The sequence below is a fragment of the Pyrgilauda ruficollis genome, unplaced genomic scaffold, assembly GCF_017590135.1.
Source record: "Pyrgilauda ruficollis isolate IOZ18807 unplaced genomic scaffold, ASM1759013v1 scaffold10, whole genome shotgun sequence".
NCBI lineage: Eukaryota > Metazoa > Chordata > Aves > Passeriformes > Passeridae > Pyrgilauda > Pyrgilauda ruficollis.
The window spans coordinates 11,015,372-11,043,282 of NW_024508101.1; the positions used below are offsets into that span (position 1 = coordinate 11,015,372).

Sequence of the window (27,911 nt, forward strand, 5' to 3'; positions counted from 1 at the left end):
CTTTTCCCGAGCCCCGGTTCTCCTGGTTTGTCCAGGCCGGTTCCGTTTTCCGAGCTCAGGCCAGCGGCTCCGCACGCAGCGCGGCCGGCAGTTGTTCCTCCGGGCCGCAGGGGGCGCTGCGGGCGGGCGGCGCTGGGCCGGACGGGCGGTGCCGCCTCCGTGTTTACAGCGCCCGCCGTGCCCGCCCCGCCGCCGCTGCCCCTCGGCCCGGCCCGGCCCCGCGGCCGCTCCTCCGCTCTCCGCGTCAATGCGGCGCCGCCGCCCCGCGGCCTGGCCCGGCCATGGACACCAGCGACTTGTTCACCAGCTGCAAGAAGGGCGACGTGAGCCGCGTGCGGTGAGCCGGGCCGGGGAGCGGGTCCCTCGCACCCGCCGCTGCTTTAACCGCTCTGGTCACCGGGGCGAGCGGGGCCCGGCCTGTCGGGGCGGCTCGGCCTCGCCAGGACGTGTTCACCTGAAGCTCGTCCCAGGCCTCCCCAGGGGGCTGTCGTAGCTTTGGGGCTCCCCAGGGGGGAGTTTGTTTCTCGTATAAAAATGCCGCTTGTTTGCGCCCCGAGGAGCTGGGTGTGCAGCGGGGCTTTGCCGGGGCGCTAGCGTTCGGGTGAGGTGTGCCCGGTTCCGGCAGGCGTCTGAGTGTCAGACGGTCACTGCGTGCTCCTGGGTGTGGATGCTGCCTGTGGCAATGTCCTTGCACAAGGCTCCTCTCCAGCTGCTCTTCTTTACCGTTGGAAATGGTATTTGCGTTAGTAGGAAGCAGGATCCCTGGGACGCAATCGTCATGGAAATGTTTAGACGACTTGTGCTGTAGGCTGCGGGAGTATGTCTGAGAAATATGGGGATACTAAAATTTCAGGTCAAGTTTCCTTTCCCATCTCAAAGCAGCGCAGCTTAACTGCAGTGATTTCAGATCATGAGGCAGATGGGCTTGTTGTCTGCAGGGTGAATACAACATTCAGTGTTTAGAACAAGCTTTTTCCCTGCATCTCATGGTTTGAATCTAAAACTCTTCTTCACCCGTTTATCCTGCTTGATTCTTCCCTCTTTTAATGTGTGATATGCTAGATAATCAAAGCAACCTCTGTTTCAAGGTACTTGCTAGTGGAGGGTAAGTGTGCTGGTAGATAAGGTCTGGAGAACATTGTTACCTGTTGTGATTGTGTTATAGGCAGCAAATTGCAGGTTTACTGCAGAAGGAGGCGTCTGAGGGGTGGTTTTACAGAGGTTTAAGATGATTTGTATAGAAGTAGTGGTGGAGAAATGAGAGTCTGAGAGTGCTGTCAGAGCAGGGGGGACAAACTGACTATATGGGACTGAGCAGAAAGGAGCTGAGTTGCTTGGTGTGTTGAATGTGTTTAGAGGAACCTGAAGTTTGAGACAACAAAGGTGAAGGGAGTGAAAGAGACGACTCATGTGGTAGGTGATAAGAAACCAAAACTCGAGAGTCTTTGTGAATGCTGAGAGGGACTTTTACATGTGGTTGTTGCAGTACAGGCTCTGACAAGAGCCAGGCTGTGCAGGAGATTTGTCTGCAAGGAAAGCTCAGCTTCTAGAGGTGTCAGAGAGGGAGTGTTGGCAGCATTGGATCCAGCCTAAACCTGCAGGACAAGGAAGTGGCAGGATTTAAGAGCAGTCTGGAGTGACACTGATGTTGTTGCAGGAGGGGGAGTCCAGCCTTGGCTTCATAAAATTGGCCACTTACTTGTAAGCATCCAGGCTGGGAGCATTGCTGGGGAATGTGAAGGTACTGCAGAAGTACTCAGGCTTCTTTTGAGATTGCTGCCCTGTTAGAGATGCATTTGATTGCCCTCTTTCCCCATGTGCACCACTTAAAATTGAAGGCAGCTGCCAGGCCATGCTGTAGAACACCATTCTTTGGGTTAAGATTTGGCTGATGCCCCTTCAGCCACAGCTGACAGTTCCCCAAGTCCAGTGCAAGATCCTGTCGTACCTTTGGAAGTTACTCTACGAACTTGAAGTTACATCTTCTGAGAGAGGAGAATGTGACTGAGTGAGTAGCTGCATGAAGTTATAACTTTGCTCTCTCACTTTTCTTCCAGATACCTCCTTGAACAGCGAGATGTGGAAATTAATGTCCGTGATAAGTGGGACAGTACACCCCTGTGAGTGCTGCAGCCTGGAGAACTGGCTGGGCGGGGGGTAGGGCCTTCAGAGCTCCTTTACTCTCTCTGCATCAGCGGCCATGAGCACTGTTGCAAAATGTCTTGGGTTCTGCTTTTTTGGAGCTTTGACTATGTAGTTCTGTAGTTCCGCTTCTCTTCCCTGTGGGTGCTGTGGGGTGTTGCCCCATTTGACTGGGGCTTGCTGAAGTGGTGCTGACAAGTGGGCTTTTGTGGCCAAATTACCTGGATTAAGCACTCTGCTCTTGGCTAGATTAGGCTCTTCCCTCACCAAAGTCTATGGCATTCTAGCATGTCTTTTTGGGTGAAAGCTTGGCCTGGTAAAATGCCAAGTGACAGTGGGATCACAGTCTGTGTGGCAGTAGGTCATGAGGAATCCCCCTGGAGGTGCTGAGGGATGTGCTGTGAGCTTGTTACCTCCCCACAGTTCCAAAGGACATTTAGGCATCTGCAAATGTCTAGAGTACAGAGAGTATTTAGAGTACAGAAAAACTTCCCAGAGTAAAGATAGACTAATATTTGGCTGCTGCAATGCATTTTACAGGATTCTCTTAATTTGTAGGACAATTTGAGGTCCTTGTGAAAGAGAATCATGAAAGGCTTAGACTGTGAAAGAGAAAACAAAACTCACTGAAGTAGAACTACAGGGGGTGGATTTGCTGCACACCCAGTGTGGGTGCTGTTCCCTCCTTGGCATAGTGTGCAGCAGTCAGGCTGACAACCAAAGGAGCAAGGAGTGGTTTTGAGAATTCAGCGGACGGCTGAGTGCCCATGAAATGATCTCCATTAAAATGAGGATGGATTTGGCAGCTGGTGGTGCAACAGAGGATGCTGAACCCAAACTGGGACCTTGAGATCTCCTTGCAGTGCCTAGGATTGCTGGGAACAGATCCTGCTTAGTCTGTTGCTGGGAGCAGGCTTCTGTGCTGTTTGGTAGCTATTCCTCACTCCTATGAGGAGTCATCTCCCAAGCTTCTCAGGGATGCTCAGTGCTGTGATCTCTGTGTGGTGATGTGCCAAAACATTGAATTTTTCTTCCTACTGCATCTCTAATTTTCTTTCTCTCATTATTGTCAGGTATTACGCCTGTCTGTGTGGACATGAGGAGCTTGTACGTTATCTTCTAGCCAACGGTGAGCAGGTCCTCCTGATATGGGTGCAGTGGCTTCCTCTGGTCCGTTGGGATTGTATGTCCTTCTAGCTGTCCCTTGTGGAAACTTCTTCTGTTACAACCGACCATCTGATCAGTGATCTCAGGCTACAGAGGGAGCCCTGCACACACCTTCATGGTCTCTTTTGCAGGCCATTTGCTGCTTGAATTTGCTTCTTGAAATCTTTGCTTAAAAATTTGCTTAAAATTTCTTGATTTGCTTGAAATCTTGAAAATGCACAGAAAGGAAAGCTGTCTGTGATGGCTCAAGGCATAATGACTTTCTAAAATGACAGCTGTGTTTTGTGAGGGTGCAGTGGTGTTGAGAATATGATGATCTAAGAGTTGTACCTCATAGGAAGGATTGTCTGTGTAAAACTTTCTTGTACTCTACTGATAGCCTGGCTTTGTAAGCAGGACTTAAAAGGGATTTTGCTAATCTCAGACAAAGCAAGACCAATTTTTCAGGCCACGTGCCTGCCCATTTGGTTCTCAGCACCCAAATTCCCCTAGGCACTGGTAGTGTTTTGCCAGAGGAACCAGAGTGCAGAGTCACATCTCAAAAGTTTTGGTTTTCTGCTTCATTCTCAGCATCTTGATCAACCACTTGTGTAATTCTAAATAGGAAAATGCAAATGCCCTCCAAAATTCTAGCAGGTTCTAACCTAAAGAGGTTATACAAAGCAGAAATGCTTTCTAGGAGAAGTTCTTAACAGTTCAAGAAATGGTTGCACTCTTTGTTCAGTGAGATTTGTCTTCCCAGAACACTGCTGGAGCCATGCTGAGAGGCTTTTTACGCAGGTCAGTTTAAACTAGTTTAAACTTCCTCAGAAAGGGATTTGTCTGTGGCAGAGCAGCTTTAGATTGTACACATGTGAGGGAAGCTCAGTTTTTGTCAGTAAGCTCATCAGCAGAGGGGACCACAGTGAAACATGTCAGCAGACAGAAACCATACTTGTTTAGTGACCATTTGGGGACACTGGAGAACGATCTAACTCTGGCTGTTGTTCTGTGCCTGTGGCTGTTTTACAGGAGCAAAGTGTGAGGCGAACACTTTCGATGGGGAGCGTTGTTTGTACGGAGCTCTGAGTGACGCCATCCGCCGGCTGCTGAAGGAGTACAAGCAGATCACAGCCAAGTGCATGAAGAGGGACTACTACGATGTGTTCCTGCAGCGGTGAGGACATGAGCATGGGCAGAGCAGCCCATCGGCCTTCCTGAGCTCTTCTGCATGTTCAGCATGTCCAGCTCTCTGTTCAGGGCAGCTTTGAAAGGCAGCTGATCAGTACCCTCTCTCATTCCTGGGCATGTAGAGTTCCTAAGGGGTGTTCCTCTGTGCCCTGAGGGATGATCTCCAGGTGTGTGTGTGCATAGCCTCCCGTGAGTTGGGTACAGACTCACAGAAAGTCAACAGAAAGGTGGTCTTTGTAATGCAGAAGCTCTAAGCTGTCATCCTTGACTGTCAAACCAAAATCAGATCACATCAACAATTTAGGATAGTATATCAACTGAAATTAAATTTCAGGCCTGAAGGTACTGTAGCTTGCAAGCTGAAATTTTCAACACTGATAAAATGTTTCTCGTTTGTGAAACAGAGCACTTTAAGAAGCCTCAAACTGATTCACAGTGACATTGCTCAGTTCTTTATTTTTGGTTATTAAAATTTGTTAAGATACTTCTGAAAGTTGCCTGTCCCACATTGTACTAGAGCTCAAGTGGCAAGCTAACTTGTTCAGGAGTAGAGCAATAGTTTCAAGCTTTTCTTCTTGCTGTTTCTCTGCCTTGGTAACTCTGATATTATTACAGACTTGCTGGTTGTTTTTTTGTTTTTTTTTTTTAATTTCCCACTGGACTGACTTACAGATGTTAAAATAAAACCTTGTGGTTTTTTGGGGTTTTTTTGACACTGGAGTGTTAATAAGTCCTAAAAAAAATCTAACAATCATCCCAGTACTACAGTGTCCTAATTCCTGAAGCTGTAGGAAACAAGGGGAGGAAGGAAACTCATTTATATGAGTAAAATCAGATTCTGTGTTCCAGGGAAGTAGAATTTTGCAGGGTGATTTATTACTGCCCTGGTGACTGTGGCTCAGATGTGCAGGGTTGAGCATACATCATCTAAAATGTGCTGGTTTCTGCTTCTCATTCAGGTAGGCCTTTTTCTAAAATTGAAACAAAGGGCAGCAGTTGGGGGGGGGAAAAAGTAAAAGCCTAATGCATCTGTTTGGTTTGGGGCAAGACACTTAGAAGGAAGGGTGTGCTACTGGCAGGAGATGGAGATTGGCATTCAAGACTCTGACAACATCTCTGTGTGTGACTCCACACCTTTCTGTGCACCAGCCCAGCTCTCTAGGAGTATGATGCTTGATGTCCACCTGATTTGACCTCTTGAGGATGTTTGTGAGGATATATATGCAAGGAGTGATGGGCATTAGAAACACAAACACTGGTGGTGGTTGCTGTAAACTCTAGAAGTAGCAGTTTTGTTTTTTTCCTTTAGAAGAATGAAGGTATGTGCGTGCAGGCATAAGCGAGGCTTCTCCTCGGATGTGGTAACTGCCTGCATTTCATGCCTGTCACATCCTTCCTTCTTCTTGAGGGTGGGCATCATCAAGTCCTCATCTATTTGTTACATGGTTAAAGCTGCACACTGACGTTGCTCAGAGAGCAGTAAAGTTGCATCTTACTTTGCAGCAGAGTAGTTATTTTTGAATGTATGTACGTTGCTCAGAGAGCAGTAAAGTTGCATCTTACTTTGCAGCAGAGTAGTTCTCTTTGAATGTATGTAATTTTGCAGGTCTGGGGTTTTTTTTTTTGACATCTGACAATTTAAAAGCAGTAGTAACTTTTGAAGATGTGCTTGGCGGCAACCAGTTCCACTTTAAAATCTGTTCCCGGTATTCAGGTGTTCACCTAAGACAGGAAGATTTCATTCTCCAGCCTCCCTGTTGCACTAACAAGCTTCTTTGAGTTATGGAAGGGAGTGAGATGTCCCACTCCTGTATGTGAAGCACCAGCCCCCATGCTGGCCTTCCCGTTGGGCAGGGAGAGACTGCAATGCCCACGGATATTTGTTCATTTAGCCCTAATTGTACCATGTTCCCCACTTTATGGAGAATGCATTACTGCATTCTTTCCTTTTTCATCCTGCAACGAGTTTCCCTTCTCTCTGTTCCTCACAGATTGCTGGAGCAGGGTTACCAGAGTGACATTGTTTTCATCGTCCATGGCAAATCCTTCTGTGCCCACCGCTGCATCCTCAGCGCTCGCAGCGCCTACTTTGCAGAGATGTTTGAGACCAAATGGAAGGGGAAAAACATGATAGTGTTGAAGCACCCACTGGTGAGCAAGGCTGTGCTTCCAGTTCTTTCCTTTCTTTTGCTGTTCCAGCTGGGTGAGGAAAGTGAGTTTGAGGGTTAATTTTCACAGTGAATAGCTCCTGAGGCTCAGAATGACCCTAGTTTAGGAGAAGGGCTTGTGGAGGCACTTTATGCAGTAAAATTGCATCTTTTTCAGATAACAAAAAGCTGCAGATTGCATACCTTCCCTTTGTTCCCTCTGTCATGGACTCAAACATATCTTAATTAATTGCAGTAGCATGTAGCTGTTACCATCTGCCAGCTGCATCATGACCCCTCTCTGGGATGAGTTGAGTCTGTCTAATTCCTAGTGGACAGGTGGTCTGTGGTGAAGACATCACCTCCATAATTGGCACTAATTGAGCCCCTTTTGTTGCCTTTCCAGCAAGAACTAAATAGGCCATAAGTGCATTCCATCCATTAACCACCAATACTCTGGAACACATTTCTGTAACTTGACTCTGGCAGTGCAAATCCTCTTGTGACAAACATAATTTCAGTTTCTCAGAACACTGCTCTCCTCTCTCTTTGTACATGTCTTTCATCTGGAATTATTAAGATGTGGAAATGTTTATGATCAGTAAAAACCTGGATTTTGCGGAGCCTGTTTTACAGCTGTGTCTTTTGAGTTTATCCATTAGTCATCATGATTAGTATCAGTTGAAACAGTGAGGAGCTGTGTAAGCCAGGTGGAGTGGCAGCATTAGTTATGTGAGGAGCAAGGAAATCATCATGTGTGAGTTCTTAAAGGGGATTTTTCTTACTTGTTCAGGATCATGTTTCTAACTTATTGTTAAATTCATGGTGATTGCAAATGTAACTTTTTCTTGTTTTGTTTTAGATTAACCCAGCAGCCTTTGGAGCTCTTCTGCAGTATCTATACACAGGTAAATGACCTTGCCCTCTGGTGTTTGTTTACATGGCTGTCTGTGCCTCTGCACTGAGTGGCACAGCCTTGCACTCAGCAGTGTTTGGGTGCTTGAGTTGCCAATAAATCCTCTCTGCTGGCAGAAAGGGAGAATGTGAACAATCACCAGCTCTTCCAAGATGTTTGTACCTTTTGCCAGTTGTTGTCCTGCCAGTAATTATACAGTCAATTAAAACCAAAATCAGCTTAGGTTGATTGGTTGGATGGATTTGGAGACTGTATTTTTGACTCAAGGAAGGAAAATCTGTCATCTGGTATAACAGCTTCATAAGGTGGTGAAAAGCCAGTTTCCCATATAGGACATTTTCAGTTTGGCAGACCTGAGCAGTGTGTGCTGAATGCTTTGACTACTTTCTAGTATTTTTTTTTGAACAGAAGTTGATCCTAAACCTTTTATGAAAATACCCAGTGTTGTTTTTTAGGCATGCTAAATGCAGAACTATCTCAGGCCAGGAGGTGGTGCCAGAAATTAACTTGTCTTCAAGGCTCTTCTTTTCCAATACAGTATGTTCAGAAATGTCCCTTGCCACATTTCCAGTGATTGTAAAAGATCCTGGGAAGAAAACTTCTGAGCCTAAAGTCTATTCTTACCCAAAGCCAGATATTCCATGGTGACAGTCATGCCTGCTGCTGTTGTGTTGCTGTTTTTTGATTTTCTGAGGGAATTAGACATGTTTTGTGTAGCCTCTTTGGTCTTTGGACTCTTGAATGAAGCTATTAGGGTAAACCCTGGAGAGTGGAAATGTGAGTTAAATGCCAGACTGTTATTGATTTAAGTGGTGAGTGGTGGTGGAATACCAAGTCTTAGCTTCTTGGACTGAGTTGTAAGTGGATGCTGAAAAGTGAGGCAGTGTATCTAATTACTAAATTTCTGTGCTGTGAAGTCTTCCATTCTTATTTTTTGCCATTTTTATGCCTAAATCCTGTGGATTAAGTGAACTGACTGCACTTCTTCTTGACAGGTCGTCTGGATATCGACGTAGAATATGTCAGTGATTGCAAGAGGTTGGCCAAGCAGTGTCGGCTGCAGGACCTCATCGATGATTTGGAGACCAAATGTAAAAAAGTCTATGAATTTGGTAAGCATTTGACTTGCTGTTGTCTCTGCTGTACCTGTGTGCCCTTCCAGGGAAAAACAGGAAAGTGTGATGGTGAATGTTTCGTGGTGTCCTTGGGGTTTCTGGAAAATTATTCTGTTGTGGAATTTCCACGTTTGCATGATAGTTTTCAGTCATGGCCTTTCTGTAGGGCAGCTGTAGTAGTTTCTGGCACATGCATGTTTATAATTTATATAGAATGCTTTCTTTAGAGTAGAGCAGCTATGGCAGCAGGACTGTGCTGTAGTTGCCAGACATTCAGTTGAGCATGGTGGAGTATATATTGGGAAGTGCCTTCCAACATGGAGCTTGTTTAAATCCCCAGAAAGATAAAATGTGTACAGTTAGAAGTTATTTTCTGCATTTATCTGACCCCTTACCAAAGTAAAATATTTCATAATTGGCCCAGAATGGGTGCAGAGGGAGCTAGAACTCTTTTTTTAAAGCAGAGAAGTATTTCTGAAAGCATGTGTATATTAGTAACACATGGATGTGCCGAGCCTTAAATGAAACAATCCTCTATTTAAGGACTTTTTGTTATCCAAAGGTTATTGCATGAAGACCAGGAGTTTATCATTCATCTCCTTAGCTCAAGCTAATGCACACGTGAAGAACAATCAGAACAGCACAAGTGGTGTTAGTCACGAAGCAGAAAAAATTATTGGATAACAAAACCTTCAGCCTGAAAGCTGCTGAGTCTCATTCCGTGCTCTGAGTTAACTTCTTTGCTTTAATCAAGTTAATTTTTTTCTGAGAAGAGACTCCAGTCTATAGCTTAGAGGCAATAGCATCTTCTTCCCTGATCTAAGAGGTAGGGGTGCAGCTGTTCCACCTTTTCCTTTTGAACGTGAGTTGTGATTATTCGGCCTCCTGAAGTTGCAGGACATAATTGATAGAATACTTCTGGCTCAAGAAATTCCTTATGTGCAAATCACATGGAAGATATTACCATGTGCAGGTCTCCCTTCACACATGTGTGTTTGTTTGGTGGTGCTGGGGTACAAGATTACCATGCTACAGCTGTTCTACCCATGTAGACCAGGGTGCTAGTCCCTGTGGAAGCTGTGTCACAGGTCTTACTTCTGCTGTGTAAACACAAATGTAAACGTGGACCTGAAGAGATTAGAAATGCATTTCCTGGTATCTACAAAAACTGTAAGGTATCAGTTTGTATTAAATAAGTGGCAGAAAAAGGGAGTGGTGAATGAATATAAAATAAAAGCTACTCAGAAATCAGGTAACAAAATTATTTTGTGTCATCTTTTGATATCAGAGTAATTCAGTGAGATGCCAGAAATCTGTTTTTTTCTTTTTATCTTTTCCTCCCAGGGTCTAGCTGAGACATTCCACTTTAATCAATTTAGTTAAAATCTCATAATATATTGTGGAAGGAAAGGAAGGTGCTTAAATCTGTGAACTGCAAAAAAGCTGACTTCTTAGTGGGTTTTCAGATGGAAAATAATGAAGTAAAGTTTCAGGTTAGTTGGAAGTTGTAGATAAAAGCACCACTTGGAAATACAATGGCACTGTACAAATAATTTAACTTTTTTGTTCTTTGGGGAGGGACCAGTTTTTCAATTTTGAGGCCTGACAGAAGACTCTCAATAGGTGGTTTAAAGCACTGATGGAAATACTAGTCTTGATTTTTATTTATGACAGGTTGAATTCAAACAAATGGAACAGCTGTTAAAAGTTTGTTTCTTAAATCTCATGTGCAAGCCAGGAAAACTTGATTCTGCAGAAAGGCGTGTATGTAAGATTTATAGAAGTTAAAAAATTGGAAAGATCTTAGATCACATCATGTCTGGCACTTGACAAAGCGTGTCTGTTTCTTTGAGTGTTTTAGAAACCTGTTCCAAGTGCATGCTGTGGAACAGACATCTGATTCAGGTTTGCAGAGCAGGGTCATGTGTTGCATCTGTATTACGAAGTTGAAACGAGAAAACAAGATGAACTCGAGCCTCTGCAGCCCCACTGGATAATTGCAGTGTCTGCAATCTCATTATCTAGAGTTAATCAGTATTTCAAAAGCACTTACTATCTTGGCATGCACAGACAGTAGTACAGGAAGAGGATGACCCAGTGCCTTCTCTTGTACCTGAGATATATTTGGGTGTGAATGCTTGCCTGTTTTCCCCTGTGTGTATATTGTGGCTATAAAAGGAAAAAATTATTACAGTATTCATAAGAGCTCAAACAATTTGTCCAGATTAAGCCATAATCCTTCCTGTAAAAATGCATGTATTAGAAAATAAATGTTCTGCAGTTATTTCAGCAAGTTTTAGGCCAAAAAGGGTGAGAGCAAGGTTTGAGATGCTTACTGTTGTAGCAGACACTTGATATGCAGAATCTGTGTTTATAGCTAATTATGCCATTGGGAAGAAGATGCATCTCAGTGTGAACATTTTGAAGGTTTTGGGAGTTTAGTGGCTGTTATTTTTTTGTGGCTCTTATGTTTTGTGGTACATTGGCTCAATTTAACCAGAAGACTGTAAAGAAGTATTCAGCAGGAAAACCAAGGCAGCTGATACATTGGTAGGTGATGTTCAGTGCTGTACAGCTGTGCTCGACTGGGAAGAAATCCAGTCTCAACCTCAACCACAGTTTGGTTATTCCCTTCAGCTCCTTGAATTGTTTATGTTGCTTTTTTCAGAAACCCCTCCATTCATCTTTCTTGCATTCCTCTTTCATGGTCCCTGCTCCTTGCTGGCAACCAACAGCTTATTCCTATTTCACAACTTTGATATTTGTTGTCTCTGTTAGGAAAGATTTTTGAGTGATGCCAAATGCCGTGCCCTTGGATTTGAGATGCAGTGTCTGAATAGATTTGCTTCTTAGAAAAATCACTGTTCTTTTGTGTCACTGGGAAAGTGCACAGATGCTCTGTGGTTCCCAAGAGGAGAGCTCTTTGCCTTGACTACTGCTTAAAACTTGCTGAGTCCATTAGCACTTACAGAGCCTGACCTGGTGACTGTTACAATAAATACTACAGAAATAGAAATGTTTCTCTCTGCCATGAAGAATTTCTAATTGCAAAGTAAGAAATTTCCTTCTCTCATGCTGGTGTGTAAGTGATCTGGGCTTTTGGGGAAAATGCACTCAGTCTGATTTGTGCCAGGCCTCCTCTTAGCTTATTTACCTGGAGGTCATCTGAGAGTAGCATTTTATGCTAATAGGGCAGCCTGTCTCCTTGCTGGTGAGCTTTGTGTGTAGCAATCATGGTACCTGACTATTTTGTACTGGTAGATTATTCTTCCCTTTCCAGAAATCTTTCTGGGATATGCAGTCTATGGAGAGGTACAGTGGTAGCATATTTGAAGGGTGCAGCGGTGATGTGGAGGTGGGTGTGGAGATCTTGTTTTGTGGCACATCGTGGTCTTGTTTCGCCCACGACCCAGTGGAGTCATCTGATGGAGCTCATGTAATGCTGTGCAAAATGTCAGGAGAAATGAGGTCTCAAGGTGGCGTGATTCACCTGTGAGGGGTTTTAATGTGGTGAATCATACCTGTCAGAAATTCTTCTGAATGCTTTGGAGTTAACTCTGTGTCTCTCTGGCTCCCAACAGTATCTTAAAGGCTTCCTCAACACAACTTGGCATTTTCCAGTGGTGCTCTATCTTTTTCCACACGCTTCTTTGTATGCCAGGGACTCCTGAATGTCTTACATGCTTCAGTTCTTCCCCTAAACCATGCTGACCTGGGAACAAACCTCAGGTGATGGAGCAAGGCAGCCAAAACAAGAAAAGCTGTGCCAAGAGTGGCATTTATCATAGTGGGTCTGCTTTGGGCTGCCACTCGTTTGAGGTTAGGGTTGGCTTCTCTGAGCTCTGCAACAGCTTTTGTCATAGCAAGACCACTAAAGTATGATCATGTATTTTGCTTTCCCTTTAGTGGGCTGTTTTATTGTGTAGGCTGATAAGACAAGATGGGAAGACACATTAGGTCTGAAGAAGGCAAATGAAATTGCTGAATCTGAATGGCCTGTTTGAGCTCTTTGGTGGTAGTGATGCTTAGGTCAGGCATGTGCAGGAGTCTGGGTACTTTGGGGTCTTTGTGATTTAGGGATCTATAGATGGAGAGTAGAGGACAGACTCATACCTGCTGAACTTACTGGCTAAACAAGAATAAATCCCTGTGTTCCTTGCAGTGAAGTCAGGATGGCACAGCTGAAGTGAGAGCCAGTGAAAGCACGTGACAGAGCAGAAAGGCGTGGAAGCAGATTAGTTTTTAAAACTCCCTGGCATGGGTTTTACCTTAGGTGACACTGTCATTTCTAGGCGTGGTTGGGGAAGGCAGTGTGTGAGTGGCTTCTGCAGGGATCAGGGCAGCCTGATCCATGGTCCTTAACTGTGATTGATGACATGGATTCCAAAGAGCAAGTTGGGCTTGAAATATGCTTGTGACAACTTTGTTTCCCACAGCTGCTATTCCAGCACAAGGAATTAAGTGGAGGTTTGAGGAGAGACAACAATACATGCATCCCCTTCTAGCCGTGCTCACTGGCTGCACTGAGGGGTGCTGAATGTGTGTGTGCATAGAAGAATTGTGTGTGTTTTGCAGTAAAAGCTGAACAGCAATAATACTGGATTTCCTGGCATGTCTTTGATCTAAATGGAAGAGGATGTTTGTAGAGGAATTCAGGAATCTCTGCTCTTTTGTTTTTTTGCTTCTTCCAGTCTCTTCCAAGCCAGGGACCTGTGTGAAAGTGCTGACGATTGAGCCCACAGGTAACTGCCGGCTGCAGGAAGATCTGGCTCTCCTGGCAGACTGCGCCCTGCCAGCTGAACTGCGGGTAGGGAGCACTTCTATTCCTTCTGGGCTCTGTGGGGCTGGGCTCTCTGCTCACTTGTGTCCAGTCACATCATTGCTAAATAGACTTTAGTGTGCTGGCTTGTTTCCTGGTGCTCCAAATGCTGAAAGGCTTTTATCGCTTGGAAATGCTGTAAAATTGTGTAATGAGGCTGTCAGTGCTGGTCTTTCCCCTTGGATGTTTCCCCCAGCAGGGATCTTGGTAAATAAAATCCTTTCCATGTGGTTGGTGGGGATTTCCCTATTGAATACAATGGGACAAGGCCTCCAGCTCTTCTCTTTGCCATCCTTCTTGAGAATTAGAAATGTAGCAGCAGGCATTGGAACCCTAAGAGATACCTAGGTGAAGGATGACTTGCTGGGCTTGCTTGCTAGGAACTGACACACTGCAATGATGGGATGCTTCCAAACCCTGAAAATATTTCCAGCCAAAACGTGAGTCCCTCTGAAGAGATTTTAACTTGACTGGCAATAGATCTGCTTTTCCCAGCTATGTCTTGTCCCTCAGAAATAGCCCCAGGTTGATGATGACTATGTTAAAATGCCATCATGTCATTAGTTAGGATCACAAATGTGGATCTTCTCTCCTGTTTGCAGAACAGGATAATTATTAGTTGTCTTCATTCTTTCTGCATCTGGTGTTTTCTGTAGTATCAGCAGATTCATTTTGGTCTTATATATGTCCTTTTTTGTCCTCTTTTTTATACCAACCACAGTATTTAATAATGTGGACTCATTTTAGGTGGCTGCTGTGCCCAGAGGTTGAATGACTGAGTGATATAGCAAAGTTTTATTGCCTTTTCCCTTTCTGTCCCCTGCCAAATAGACCTGCCTGGTGCAGAGTATGTGTGTGTCTGTCTGTCTGTCTGTGTGTACATGGATAAGGTTTCTTACCTTCATAAGCCAACATGTTTTGTGCTGGCTATTTTCAGATATATTTCACTATAGAGGGAGTTTTTTTCTCCATCAAGTTTACACCTACCAGTTCAGAAATCTTTCCAGTGTAACCTGCCTCCTCCAAATAACTGCACTTTTTTTGTAGCTTTCAGTATAGTTTTCTGTATGTTTTCAGGCTTTAAAGGGAGGTGACACTATAAGTAAGCTTCAGATTACCTCCCCAGGAATTAAAAAAAGGATAATGGGCCCCAAAGTAGTGAGATTTACATATATTCTAAGTCACTTCACAAATAAAAAGAGTAGTTCCTGTTTGATTGCTTGGTTCCTTGATGGCATACTCCTGTTAAGGTGTCCTACAGTTAGAAACACTTTCCTTCTTAATTCTTTCGTGCAGAATAGGAGCTGAAAGGAAAAGAGGAAATTGGAACAGTGTAAACATCTGACAGTGCTGTGAATTGTGAGCTGTGGTGCTCTTGCTGTGTTCATAGATTGGAATGAAGGCAGCATTAGAGTTATTACAGCTGTACAAGTGAAGAGAGCATGGGCACACACACCTGCTCACTAGGGAATTTGTGTATCATGCACATGTGTGGGTGCTTTGTTTAAGCCTGAAAAATTCTAAAATATTCCAGTTTTTCTTTCTCTAGGTACTTTGTTTGTTCCTTTTTGTTTGTTTGCCATTTATCTCTAATGTTTTCAAAGAGTTGAATTCTAATTCTGTGAATTGGGTATCTTTGTTCTGGGACAGAGGCATTGCACATCCTCATTCTTGCGGGGTTTGCTGCCATTCAAGGAATAGGATACAAACTATGTAACCTAAAATGTCAGGAACGAGTGAGTAGTCACACTCAGACATCTGTGTTTTGAAGAGAAGCATACTTCCCCCCCCCCAGTCTATGCAGAACAAAATAGGTATTTGTCTTCTGGATAAAAGCCAGCATTTCCAGAATTTGGCAAGAAACATTTTGAGCTGCTGCATGTCATGTAATGCCATATTATATGAAATGGGGATGTGTTCAGCTTTCTGTTTCAGGATAAACAAATAGTTTGCATGTAATGTCTTTGATACTGGGGTGATGTATGAAACTTTGTGCATTTCATTTTCATGGTTAGTGGTATCTTACATGACTAAAAAATAATGTATGTTTGATATCCAATTACAGCTCATTATTATTTTCTAGACTGAGAACTATCTATTCTTTGAAATCTGAAACACATTTATAATTCTGGTACCTTGTTTCTCTTTCCTGTTGGTGCTTGAAAGCCTTTTATTTTTTTCCCAGTGTTTCCTCTTACAAGTGTGGTTGTTGTCTCTGTTTTCTTTTAAAGTAGTAATGGCCAGGATTTTTCTGTCCACAGCAGCTGCTTCCTCAGTTTGTTGCAATAAAATTTAGCAGTGACAGATTTAAGTAAAATACCATGAAAAGCCGGGCAACTGTAAAAAACCATGTGGCTTTCCACTGTCTGCCTGGTTCTTCATGTCTGCCAGGTGACCTCTGAGTTACAGACTCCAGGCTTCCAGTATATGACACTGTAGGCACATGGTTTCCTTGTAACTGTTTTTCAGTTACCTTTTAACTGAGATCTTGTGTTCCAAACCAAGATGAAATCAGACTTAAAGGATCAGAGTTTGCCATGAAATAAGTACTGTTCTTTCCATTCATATTGACACGTGGTGTGGCTGCAAAAAAGAGACCATATGCCACTTTGGGGGTAAAACTAGATCTTGTAATGCTTAGGAAGAACAGTTTGAAACAAGTAGATGGGTTCATCTTGTCTGTCTGCACCTGTGTACTGATCTTGTCCAAGGCAGTGACTCCTGTGCTTTGCTTTGCCTGTTTGGCAGAGGCAGATGAACTGAAATATTTACAACATGTTGCCAATTTAGGGTTTTTTTTGTATCCAGTCCACTTGCATCTGGTTGTGAACTGCAAATCTCTTCGATCACCACCCCCTGTATTTTGTGTTGTAATTTATTTACAATTTTCTTGCTGAGATAATCTGGCCAACGTACAAATTGCTGCCACTGATTTTTTTTCTATGTTTTTGCCTCCAGCAACATTTCTATTTAAGCTCTAATAGGAAATTTGCAGCAGCAAAGGCTTGGTCTTCCATGTGTGATGGTGGAGAGTATTCAGAGTATTTCTATATGGTGATTGAGTTATTGTGAAAGTGTTTGGACCTTGTAGGCTGGACTGTGTTGTGCTCCTTGGGCAGAATACTTGACTTTGGCAGCTGTGCTTTGCCTGGACAGAGGCCCGTGAAGGAGGTTGTATGAATAGGGGTGGTGGGAGGAATAAGCCAATTTTCTGCAGGAAGATCCTGAAAAGGAGATTAGATTCCTCAAGCATGACAAGGGAGGAGAGTAGAAGTAGTAGAGACTTAAAAGGGGAGTAAAAGGGAAAATTCTGCAAAGCCACTTCATGCTGAATAGGAGAAGCAAAGACATGAACCTGCTTTTGTGGTAGGAATTGAAAATAACCTTGTAAACCTGAGCAGCAGAGTGGGGACCAGGCAAGGATAGAAGCAGGAAATTGAGCCCAGAGGAATTTATAATTCAGGAGACAAACTGAGACAAAACTCCCATATCCATTCCAGAGGGATAGACTCATTTTAGAGATTTAATTTTGGGCAATGAAAGGAGAGCAAATAAAGGACGCACCTAGGAGATGTGGCGTTTATCTCAATTAAAATTCCTATGCCACATAGTGGCATCTTGTCAAAGTTTGTTTCTAGGTTTGTTTTACCTGTGATGTGCCTGCAAATCTGTAGTCTTCAGATTTCTGTCAGAATTTGTAGGAGAGGACATGGAAGCTGTGGGCATAGGATGGGCAGAGCAGCAAGGCAAACAGAGCAGGCAGTTGTATCAGTTGGTGTTTGTAACACACTGCCACAGAGTGAGGCTGCAGATCCACACACCAAGGACCAAAGCCTTGAAATATGAGACGTGGATAACAGTAAAATAGCAGCCTGGGGAATCTACAAATGGGACAATTTCATCTCATTTTGATGAGGTGGTGCCCTTTGTGTCACAGCTGTTGCCCTTTGTATTGCAGCTATATAAAAAAGAGGTGATAGATCAGGTGGGCAACATTCCTTGAATTGCTGCATCTCTTCTGGAACAGGAGTCACCCAGGGGAGCAGGACTGCAGGAGAGAGGTGCTGTGGAGGGCCAGCATTACTGCAACAGCTTGTGCATGATTTACATCCCTGGGCTTCTCCTGTGGTTAGGAATGAAAAGCTGCCAAGCGTTGCTGTGGACAAAGAGCGTGGGAGAGGGGTCCAGATTGCCATGGTCAGTGGTGGTGTGAGCTTTTGCCAGCTTGGTGCCATGCCACATCTGAGAATGTGTTTTGTGAGGAGCCTCACTGAGCCTGGCTGAGAGCTCCCACCCAGTGTGTTCCAGTCTGTCTTTGTTCAGCTCAGGAGGGAGGAGTCATCTGGCTCCCCAGTGGAGCTGGAAGCCCTGTTGGAAGCAGGTGGGTTGGAAATGGACAGTCTGCTATTGTGAGTCGAGTCTTTATTGTCAGCCCAGGGTTTTCCTGGGTGCAAACTTGGGATGTCATTTTCTTGGATGAAAGACAGCAGGAATAAACTGCTTATCCTAGGTACCTCAGGGAGATGTTTATGGAAAGCAAGAACCAGCGGAATCTTTTGTTTCCAGATACTGTTTTGGCTACATGACTGTGGATATAAACTTTTTTTTTTTTTTTTTGCAATTAAATTACACTTTATATAGAATAAGGTGAAAGGGAAAATATTGGGAAGTGTCACTTTAAAATAACATAAGGCAAACAGGCTTTTTTTTTTTGGTGTGTGGTGTCATTGTTGGCATGTGGGATTGGGTGGAGGTGTGTTGTTAAAATAATTCACTTGAGTATTAATACTGCAACAACACTATCTTTGGCTGCAAATCAAATCAAAAAACTAAAATGTGCTCTAGCAATATTGGATTATTCGAGTGAGGCAGTAATTGTAGCCAGACCATTTCAAACTGGTGTATACATGGATGTAATCTCTATGTTATTACATGTATCCAGTAAAAGGCTGGTCCTGAGCTCCAGTATGCTTATGATACCTCCACTAGGAAGTAAACTTCACCTCCATGTGGTTATCTGCCTTGTTAGATGGCAGAGAAACACTTTCCAAAGGTACATGGAGAGTCAGGAAATTGTCATGGATAAAGGAGGCAGCTGTAACTTGTACCAGGAATATCTCTTAGAAGCAGTGTGAGTTCTTCATTTCCTGACATTGGAATCTGTGTTTGGAGCAACTCTGGTGCTTTGCACTGTGCTGAGGGAATAGAGGGATGGCATTTTCTGGGAAAACATAGGAGTCTGAACTTGGGACCCTGAGCTTGTCTAAAGCAGGAATGTTAAAGGAAGGGTTTTCTGGTGTCTCTTCCTAGGTTGGTTTTGGGGAGTTGCCATTTGACAGCACTGACAACTTCAACAGCTGTCCCGACGTGTGTTTCCGGGTGGAAGATTACAACTTCTTGTGCCATAAGGTATGTGCTTGTGCTGTATTTCCTTCTCCTCTCTTTTTGCCGTGAATCTAGGCTGCTTGTGTCCCCCATTCCTTCTATGCTGGATACACTCTGCAGAAGCAGCATTGATTCAGCTGGAAAACTGCATTTAAAGCATTTAACAAAGCAGCAAAGCCTGCCTTTCTTGCAGAGTTGTGGATAAATTTATAAATTCAGCTATGGCATTCACAGCTGCAAAATCTGCTGCTGCTGGCTTTTGAGTTCAGTGTCTGGAAAGAGGAATGTTTGATCTGCAGATGAGTAGCAGTAAGAATGAATTTTGAGATCCAACCTCAACTCAAGGTCCTGCCCTAGTGCCATGCTAATTTAGAATCTCTTGAGTTCACCATTTGTGTTTGTGGTTCTGAGGGGAGGCATGTATATAGAATAAGGTCAGGAAAAATATTGGAGATAGAGCTTCAGAATGTAGGGAAAATCAAAATTACGGAGTCTGAACTTCTGAAATATCTTTGAGTTGCTCTGACAGCTGGTTGGTAGTGCCCTTTGGTTTGGTGCAGTGAGCAAAGTGTCAGTGTTTTGGTTTTTCATTCCTCTCCAGGCATTTTTCTGTGGTCGCAGTGATTATTTCAAAGCCCTTCTTGAAGATCATTTCAGTGAGAGTGAGGAGCTGCAGACACAGCCCAGCATCCCTGTGGTGACTCTGCACAACATCTCAGAAGACATCTTCATCCGGGTCCTCTACTACATCTACAGTGATGATACAGAGGTGAGGCCAGCCATTGGTCCTTCCTTCAGTGCTGGTGAGCTCTGAGGGGTTTTCAGCAGTATTTTTCTAAATCTGGAGCAGGGTCTGTGTGTATATTCTTAAATTTCACTGACCTACTCTGCTACTTAACTTTTGTCTCAGAAATCCACATACTGGGATATGCTGTTAGCCAGGCAGGGCTATGTGTAGTTCATGTGCATGATGTTCAGGAAATCCATGGTCTTTTGTCCCACAATAAAAATCTGGAAATAGAGTTGCATGCTGTTTATTGTCATGATAAATACAAGGCTTTGCAGCTTTCCCTCTTGGGCTCTGTGGAATGATAAGGGAAGCATCTGCCAGTAGATGGCAGATTGAACACATTGGAGATCTGGATAGGTTGAGAGATTCTGCTTATTTACTCTTGGCAAATAACCTTACTTACAGCCTACTTTTCCATTTGTAGCAAGTTATTATTTCTACTGTTATTTATTACTGGGGTGGGCAAAGGTTCCACTGTGAGTCCAGTGCCTTGCTGTGCTCAGTATTGCAGGCAGTAACAAAATAGCCCTAACCCACTTAGTTTTCAGCCTAGTGGAAGATGCAGCAAATCCCAGCGTTTAATTCGCTTCCTGCTTTGGTTTTGTGGCAGATGCTTTCAGCAGGTCTCACTGCAAGATCCCAGAACACATTCTGCCATCAGGGCAGTGACTGGAGATGCTGCTGCACCTGCCAGTGTCACTTCCCCCAGGCAGTGTTTGTGCTCTGGGTTAGGTGCCGCATCCAGAGAGCACACAGCTGTGACCTTGTTTCTGCTGATCTGTTCAGCTGTGGGTAGCAGTGAGGAAAGATGTGTTTGGCAGGCAGCAAGGGCAGGATTGCTACTGATATGTCAGAGAGCTGATCCTTCACTTGCCTGCATTCTTCCCTCAGCCACTTGCTGAAAGGGCAGGCAGAGAGGGAAAGAAGCTGCTTGAAGATCCTCCTGACCTTGTTCCCTTGCACTTCTCCAGTCTGTCTGCCCTCCTCGTGATGACTCACAGGAAGGATGTTTCCCAAGCAGCTACTCCTTTCCAAGGGGTGCCTCAGCTGCTGTGTCTGGGCCTGGGTCAGGAGGACAGACCAACAACAATGTGTAGGAGTTAAAAGGAATTTACTCATATGTTTCATGTGCAGAATGGTGCATAGTTTGGGTTTCAAACCGAGCAGCAAAGATGTGAGCTTCTGCAGAGAGTGCACCTGTCCTGTGAAACTACCAGAAAAAATGGTCAGGAAAACAGGAATATAGCTCAAGTTCCACATTTACACGTGGAGTGTTCTCCCTGCTCTGTTGTTCTCCAACCAAGTATCAGCACTCTTAATTCCATGTTTTTCTTTGCAAAGGATTTATGGAGTCTCTTTGCCATGCAGTAGTGTTTGCAGTTATGGGGAAGAGGACATAAAGAGTCCCTGGCACAAAGACAAGTTGCTGCTCACAATACAAAAAAATGTAGGCTCAAGGGCAGTTCTGGGAGGAATGTTTTGCCAGGTTTGTCTCTGATGAAGCAGTTGGGAGCTGCAGTCATCAGTACTTGTGGTTCAAACACCTCCAACTCCTAAGGTTTCCACAGCTTATGGAGGGACAAAGCAGCACTTGGTTAATAACCCCAAGCACTTTGTTACTCCCTGTGCATACATAGCCCTCGTGGCATGGCTCTCCTACATCTTGCATTCTTCTGCCCAGCTGCTGCAGGGTGTTACACAGCTGGGTCACTTGCTGGGGGCTGTCTCTCAAAACACAGGTGCAGACAGCTGTGGGGGAAGAAAAAAAATCAGTTGTTTGCAGTTGTCAGAGTGAACAACCACATACATAGATGTGCACAGCAGTGTATTTGCTGCTTACTGGTTATCAGGAGAGTGGACCAGGCTGCACCAGTTATCATTCCTCCATCCAGAGCAGTGTGTCTGTAAATGCAAGGGCCCTTGCCTCCTCCACAGCCAGGGCATGCAGTGTCCTGCAGATCCACTGTTACAATGGATGTGGGTAACTGAGCTCTTTGCAGTTCACATCAGCAGGAACAGAGAGAGACTCTAGTTCCAGGTTAGTGACGCATATGGCTGACAAAAATAGGATTTGCCCGGCCAAGGGGAAGAGGCTGAGTGAAGCTGGAGGTGGTGTCTCCAACGTTACCTACAGGTTTTTTTTATCCTCAGATCACTTCCGAGTACCCAAGAGGGAAATGGGAAGGTGGTTCTCTTGCTCAAGAGCCTTAAAATGTTAAAGGCTGTTCACAACAGTTTAAGTTTTTTGGTCCATTAATTTAGTCCATTCTGAATGCATGTTAGAGTTCCACTAGTATTTGATGTGCAGAATATGTTCTTACCCAGTTGGGCCTCACCTACAGTTTGTGTTCAATTTTCTGTCCTTGAGTGTACCCCCCATACCAGAGAGGTTGTGCTGGCTTTTAAGAGAATTTTGCATATTTTTCACAAAATAGGGAGTCCAACAATATAAAATAAAACGGGAGGAAGAATGTGGGGACAAAGTTCTGTGCCCTGCCAGCCTCTTCTGTTTGTCTCTTGGAAGTATGTCTGGTAAAAGCAACATGCCACTGTCACATTGAACGTTTTTTAGCAGCCAGGTGCACTCGGGTGTTTCAGCACTGCCCTGGGGTTAGCTGCAGCATGAGAAACTCCCTGCTGCTCTTTAAATTCCTCTGTGGTAACTGAGTGGGAGACGCAGCCTGAAAGACAGAGCTCCTGTCTCTCCGTAGTCAGCACTTGTCCAGTGAAGGGCCAAGGAGGACATTAGTTTGTCAGTGCCAGGCAGCATGCTTGGGACTGGGCAGTAACTCCCCGTGCTGTGCACTGCAGCTGTCTCCAGAGAACGCCTATGACGTGCTGTGTGTGGCAGACATGTACCTGCTGCCCGGGCTCAAGCGCCTCTGTGGCAGGACCCTGGCGCAGATCCTCGACGAGGACAACATCATCAGCATCTGGAGGATTGCAAAGCTGTTCCAGCTGACCCGACTGGAGGACCAGTGCACTGAGTACATGGCCAAGATCATCGAGAAGGTACTGGAACAGTCCCCATGGCAGTGACCCCCTGTGCCCGTGTATCTGAGCCATAGAGACAACAGACTGAATGGTTGTACTTTGGTCTGTAGTTAATGGTTGTCCTCTCTGGATTAATGTGCTTCCAGGAAATGAGTAGCAGTTCAGTAGCAAAGCATGTGGTGAGTTAGGACAGAGGAGGAGGAGTGTGGCAGTCACCACAATAAGCCTGATTTTGGTCCCTAGCTAGCACATCCCTGTGGAATGTGGGGTGAAAAGGTTGTCCAGAAAGCTTTGCAGGTACCAGCGGCAGGTGATTTTCACTGAACTTTAAGCCATTGTGCCCAAGTAGCCATGGTGTTGCCTGAATACACCAGCTACAGCCTGGAGAAGCCAAAGGGGTGGTGAGTAGGAGAGCTCTATGCAGGAAATGTTTTTCAGTGTTTGCTGGAGGAAATTCTTCCTGGCATAATGCTCTACATAGGAAAAATCAATGTGACCTCTAATCTCCTCCAGGGTGACAAATCAAATAGTAAGGGTTTGCTCAGTGGATAATTTGCTGTCGAGCAGCAAGAAGTAATGAATTTAACACTGAAGTTTTCTTCATGGGGTTCATTTTAAGTGTTATCCTGAGTGCTTGCAGCTCTTCAGGACTCGTGGAGAAAGTTGCCATATGGAAGGATAAACCAGAACCTATGAAGGGTTTTTATTCTGAGACAGATCTTTATAAATGGCTTGTGCAGTTCAGATGGGAATGTAACATTTTCACCTGCAGCTTGAAAGGTGTGAAATGATTTTTGGTGTGAGGAAAACAATGAAGGAAATGGTTCTGGGACTGTTACTTTGTTCAGTGTATAGCTTGGGAATGACAGACACATCCGCATGTACCCAGATTCTGGGTTCTGAAAAAGGATTTAAAAGATGTTGAATATCCCAAGTAATGATCAGGATAGGGCTTTGCTTGTGTGTTCCCTGTTCTCTAGCTTGAGTGGGAGTCCTTGAACCCAGCATTGGCAGTGTTTCTTCTTAAGGGTGTTGGCACAGACAGAGCCACCCAGCTGATGTTCAGACATCAGTGGTTGCCAGCATCCTGTGGAGATGCACTGATGGCAGCAGGGAGAGATTTTGGCAGTGTGGTAGCAGATCAGAGCTCAGCAACCTGCTGTGCCCAGGCACAGTTCAGTAGCATAGACAGATGGAAGCTGCCTCTCACCCCTCAGCTCACCACACATTCCTGGGGAACCTGGTGCAGAATCATTCATGGGTGACCCAATTCTGTCAGGTTGAGTGCAGAGCAGAGCAGCTGCTTTGCTGGTAGTGATGGGCCTCAGTCAAGGGAGAATTGTAATCTGTGGCTCCCAGTTCTGAAATGGGCACAAGCACCCACTGGCTTCTGTGCTAGAAGACATTGCACAAGTGTCTGGCAACATCTCCTGGTTCCTGCTGGGGAGCCTTTTTGGGAGGAATACTGTGTATGTGCATGTGCTCCAATACCAGAACCAGGGATGCTTAGTTAGAGGGTGTTACAGGGCAGTGTTGGAGGTGCAGATTGCCCTCAGCTGAGACTTCTTATTGTTGGAGTATTACTGTCTTCTTCGGGTGGATGGCAGGATGCATCTCCGTGTGGTGTCTGTAGGAGGATTTGGGTCTCCATGTATCCTAGCTTTCCTTTCTTTTCTGTGGGATCCTTTAACAGTGTCTGAGACCGTTATCCCAACCCTTTGCATCTCTTTACCTGTCCTCTCGTATTCCTAATGGTTCTCTTGTCCTTCTGGTCCAGCTGGTGGAGTTGGAGGAGTTTGCAGCTGCTGTGAAGGAGAACGCAGAGGCCGTGGAGGAGCGGCAAGAGACTGACTCCATCCCTCTGGTCGATGACATCCGCTTCCACATCACCAGCAACGTGCAGACTTACAGTGCCATTGAGGAAGCCAACCAGAAACTTGAAGCTTTAGAAAACCTCCTGGCCAGCATAGGGCTCGAGTGCTGATGCGTGCAAACCCTGCCTGTCATACGCAGCCTGCACAGCCCTCACTGCATTGGCTCGGAGTGTGAGAACATCTGAGTCTGAATGTCCCACTTCCCATTCTTTGTCCTCCTTCCCATCCACCTTCAGGCATGGTTTCTTTTTAATTTATTTGTGTCCGGACATTTGCATTTCTGGTTTGTGTTTGGTTTTACTTAGTTTTTTTTTTTTGTTTCTCCTTTCAGAAGTAGCTCCCAAAGCTCAGCCTGTCAGTAGCTGCTCCTTTGTACAATACACTGTGGAGAGGAGACTGTGAGCTGTTGGGAATGGTGAAGGAGCTCTTCTGGGGGCTTCCTACTGCCTGGGGTTAGAACCCATCCCATTACGTGGTTCAATACAACACACTTCTGAAACTGGCTTATGCCAGAAAATTTGTTGAATTACCAGCAACAGAGGAAGAAAACTGGATTAAAGTCTTAAGTATATGGGAAAGGAGGTCAGCACTGTCACTGTCAGCATTATAAGACCGGCAGAACTGGGCAGAGCTTCCCTAGCGGGACAGAGAGGTACTTGGCTATGTGGAAGGCACTGTCTTCACCTGCTATTTTAGTACTTAGATGGAAAAAAACAACAACAAAAAAAGTGATTTCCAGGTCTTCCCTAGCTTTTCATTGCTTTGAAGTGCTCAGAATTTAAAAGCTTTGCTTTCTGAACTAGCATCTTTGGGAATACAGTAGAGACCAGAATCCTTCCATTCTTAGAAAGCAGTAGCTTTCAATGCACAAAAGAAGGAAGAGCAGCCCTTTATAAGAGGGAATGGAAACACTTTCTTCTTGGAAACAGCACTTTTCCCTTTATTTTTGTCCATTGTGATAGGGCAAGTCTGACTTGCTGGTGGGTCTGGGAAGAGGGGTCACTGGAAATCTTTTTCAAAAGGAAAGGGGCCTTTGGGTCTCTCATGGGGCTGCTGTCCCACTCTATGACCTTCTGGCTTTGCTCAGCCTTGAGCCTTGTAGCTTCATTGTTCTCCAGGAAATTCACTGTCTGTACTAATGAATGTTTTTAAATCTGTATTTTGCAGTAGGTCATGTTATCTCATGTTGTCTGTCTGGATTCTTAATGAGGGCAATGGTGTTCCTTCTCCTTGGCACTAATCAGCAGGTGATAACCCTGCATAATGTTGCCTTGCCAAACAGGCTGCCCTTGGAGCTGTCTCTGGAATGGTGTGTTGGGAGAGTCTGCAAGGCTGGGTGTACTTTCCCATGCTGTGTTTTGAGGGGGAGAAGAAGCATTGAGTGAAGCACATGCACAGGCACTGGGCTGCTGTGACCATCTCATACAATAATCTTGGTCACTTCCTGAGGCAAGAGCTTGAATATACTGTGCCAGAGGTGCTTTTGTTGTGTGATGTGGGAACTGGGCAAGGATCCCCTGCGGCTTTGGGGTGTTCCTTTCTGTAATGGTGGTGGTGCCTCTCATGGCTAAGGAGTTAGGAGATCTGGGATTTGGCAGGGACTTGCTTCAGGTGTGGATGTGTTGGGAGGATGGGTGTTTCTTTGCTAATCTCACCAGGTGAAAGACTGATACCCCACAGCAAGTGAGAGCTGCAGCCTCACTGCCTGTTCCTCTCCTGCACTGAAGCTGTTGGCCGGTACATGCACAGGCTCTGGGCACCACCTGCACTATGCAGGCTGCACTCAGTTGTGAGGAGGGGACTCTGGGCAAAGTCTGGAAAGCAGACTTTGGAAAAATCATGTGTCAGGATTGAGTTGCACTTAACAGAAGCTGTGGGTAGAGCTGGGGTGGGGGGAGAATTCATTGATATTATTGAACCCCAGATGCTTGTGCACTTTGTCATCTGGGTTTAAGTGGTGTCTCATGCAGATCAAGTCTCTGGGGCAGAGGACAGTGGTGGCAGGGTGGTCAAGCAGTGTGTGCTTCAATTCTGTTTGAAAACCCTTGTGAAGAAGTGCAAGGAGTTGTTATGGTTTGTTTCCTGCAGTCATGTTAGGGTGAGGATGGAGGATGTGTCCCTCCACAGGAGTGTGTTGCTGCATGGAAGCAAGAAGCAGCAGGAGTGTACTTCCATTTGGGACAGTGACATGGAGAGGAGCTGTGCATGTCTTCTGTGATTTGTGGAATGTCCCTCCATGTCCACCTCTGAGCTCAGTGTGTCTTTGACAGGACCACCAAAGAGCCCAGCACAACTGATGAAGATATCCCCATGAACTCGGGGAGGGTGAAGGGCTATCAAGGAAGCTTTAATATGAAGTCCCATATATTTTGGAGAAAGAAGGGTGAAAGGAGAACTGCTTGTTTTCTTGCTGAGTGGAGTGTCAGGCTCATGAAAATCTGCTACAGAAACCAGCAGCTTAACTCAGTTCAGTTCCCTTATGTTTCTCCTCTGTATGTGGCTGAAGATAACACTGAACATAAGCAGGATGTTTAGTTTATCATATCTCTTCTCCTCCTCCAGCAGAAATTCCGCTTCTGACATCTTAGCAGTTGGCTTTCCACAGCAGTGGTTGTGACAGCCCACGGGGCTTGCACAGAGCCACCAGAGAACAGGACGTGGCCTTTGCCTCCTGCTTGTACTGAGCGAGATGCAGGAGCAGGATTATCAAGGAATGTGCTAATGCTTTTCTCTGCAGATGCCTCATCTGCTAAAGCAAATGGACACTGGCAGTGGGCAAAGCAGGAGGAAGGCAGAGGGGGAGCAGCAGTGCTGGGAAGCATTTTCCATATGGCTGCTCTTGAATAATTCCATTCCTGCATCCTTAAGTGTGGAGCAAGTGAGGCTGCAGTTGTACATGTGGGAGAAAAGGTCAGTGTGGCCTTTTGATCTGCCTCCCCAGCAGTGCAAGTCCACGTGGGCTTCCAGGCAAATGCCTCATCTGTCTGTGTGCACTTAGTGGTCACATCTGTGAGGCCTGTCAGATTGTCCAATTACTCGGGATCCTTTAACTCCCCCCCATCCCTTTTGGCAAAATAGGGCTATCCACAAGCATGCATAAGCAGATGGTCAGCATGCAGGCAAGCTCTCTAATTAAGATGAGCCAGGACAAAACTTAGATTTGAATTCACTTTATTCTTGCTGCAAATAATTTTATCACAAAATAAAAATCTTATGATTTTTCTTCTGTTGCCAGTGTCCTTTGTGTTTTGTTGACTCTGTCCTTTTTATTTACTACTACCCACTTGCTGAATCAAGAAGATTGTAAAATTTATTAGAGCGACATTATATTTAAGAAGAAATGTGTAAGCACGTGTGCAGCAATAAAATAGTTTATTTCACTATATCTGCTC

General features: G+C 44.9%; 1 protein-coding gene across 2 annotated transcripts; it reads left to right on the forward strand.

Annotated features, from left to right (window-relative positions):
• The first annotated feature begins 157 nt into the window (after positions 1–157).
• On the forward strand, positions 158–27,902 carry ABTB1 (ankyrin repeat and BTB domain containing 1). Of its 2 annotated transcripts, none has more exons than XM_041460526.1 (12): positions 158–337; positions 2,058–2,120; positions 3,216–3,271; positions 4,321–4,465; positions 6,471–6,630; positions 7,489–7,534; positions 8,538–8,654; positions 13,349–13,464; positions 18,787–18,885; positions 19,463–19,630; positions 22,463–22,663; positions 24,423–27,902. In XM_041460526.1, the coding sequence occupies exons 1-12, from the start codon at positions 282–284 to the stop codon at positions 24,627–24,629; spliced, it is 1,434 nt and encodes a 477-aa protein (XP_041316460.1). In that variant the 5' UTR covers positions 158–281; the 3' UTR covers positions 24,630–27,902. The 2 variants fall into 2 exon arrangements, with proteins under 2 accessions (XP_041316460.1, XP_041316469.1); XM_041460535.1 differs by having other exon boundaries at positions 199–337; positions 2,058–2,157.
• Positions 27,903–27,911: the final 9 nt, after the last annotated feature.

What these genes read in the sequence shown, in the direction of transcription:
- ABTB1 (XM_041460526.1), top strand. Translation starts at nt 282, where the DNA reads ATGGACACCAGCGACTTGTTCACCAGCTGCAAGAAGGGCGACGTGAGC. An exon ending in ACGTTATCTTCTAGCCAACG is followed by an intron (nt 3,272 to 4,320) that starts GTGAGCAGGTCC and finishes GCTGTTTTACAG; the next exon opens with GAGCAAAGTGTGAGGCGAAC. An exon ending in TCTACAGTGATGATACAGAG is followed by an intron (nt 19,631 to 22,462) that starts GTGAGGCCAGCC and finishes TGTGCACTGCAG; the next exon opens with CTGTCTCCAGAGAACGCCTA.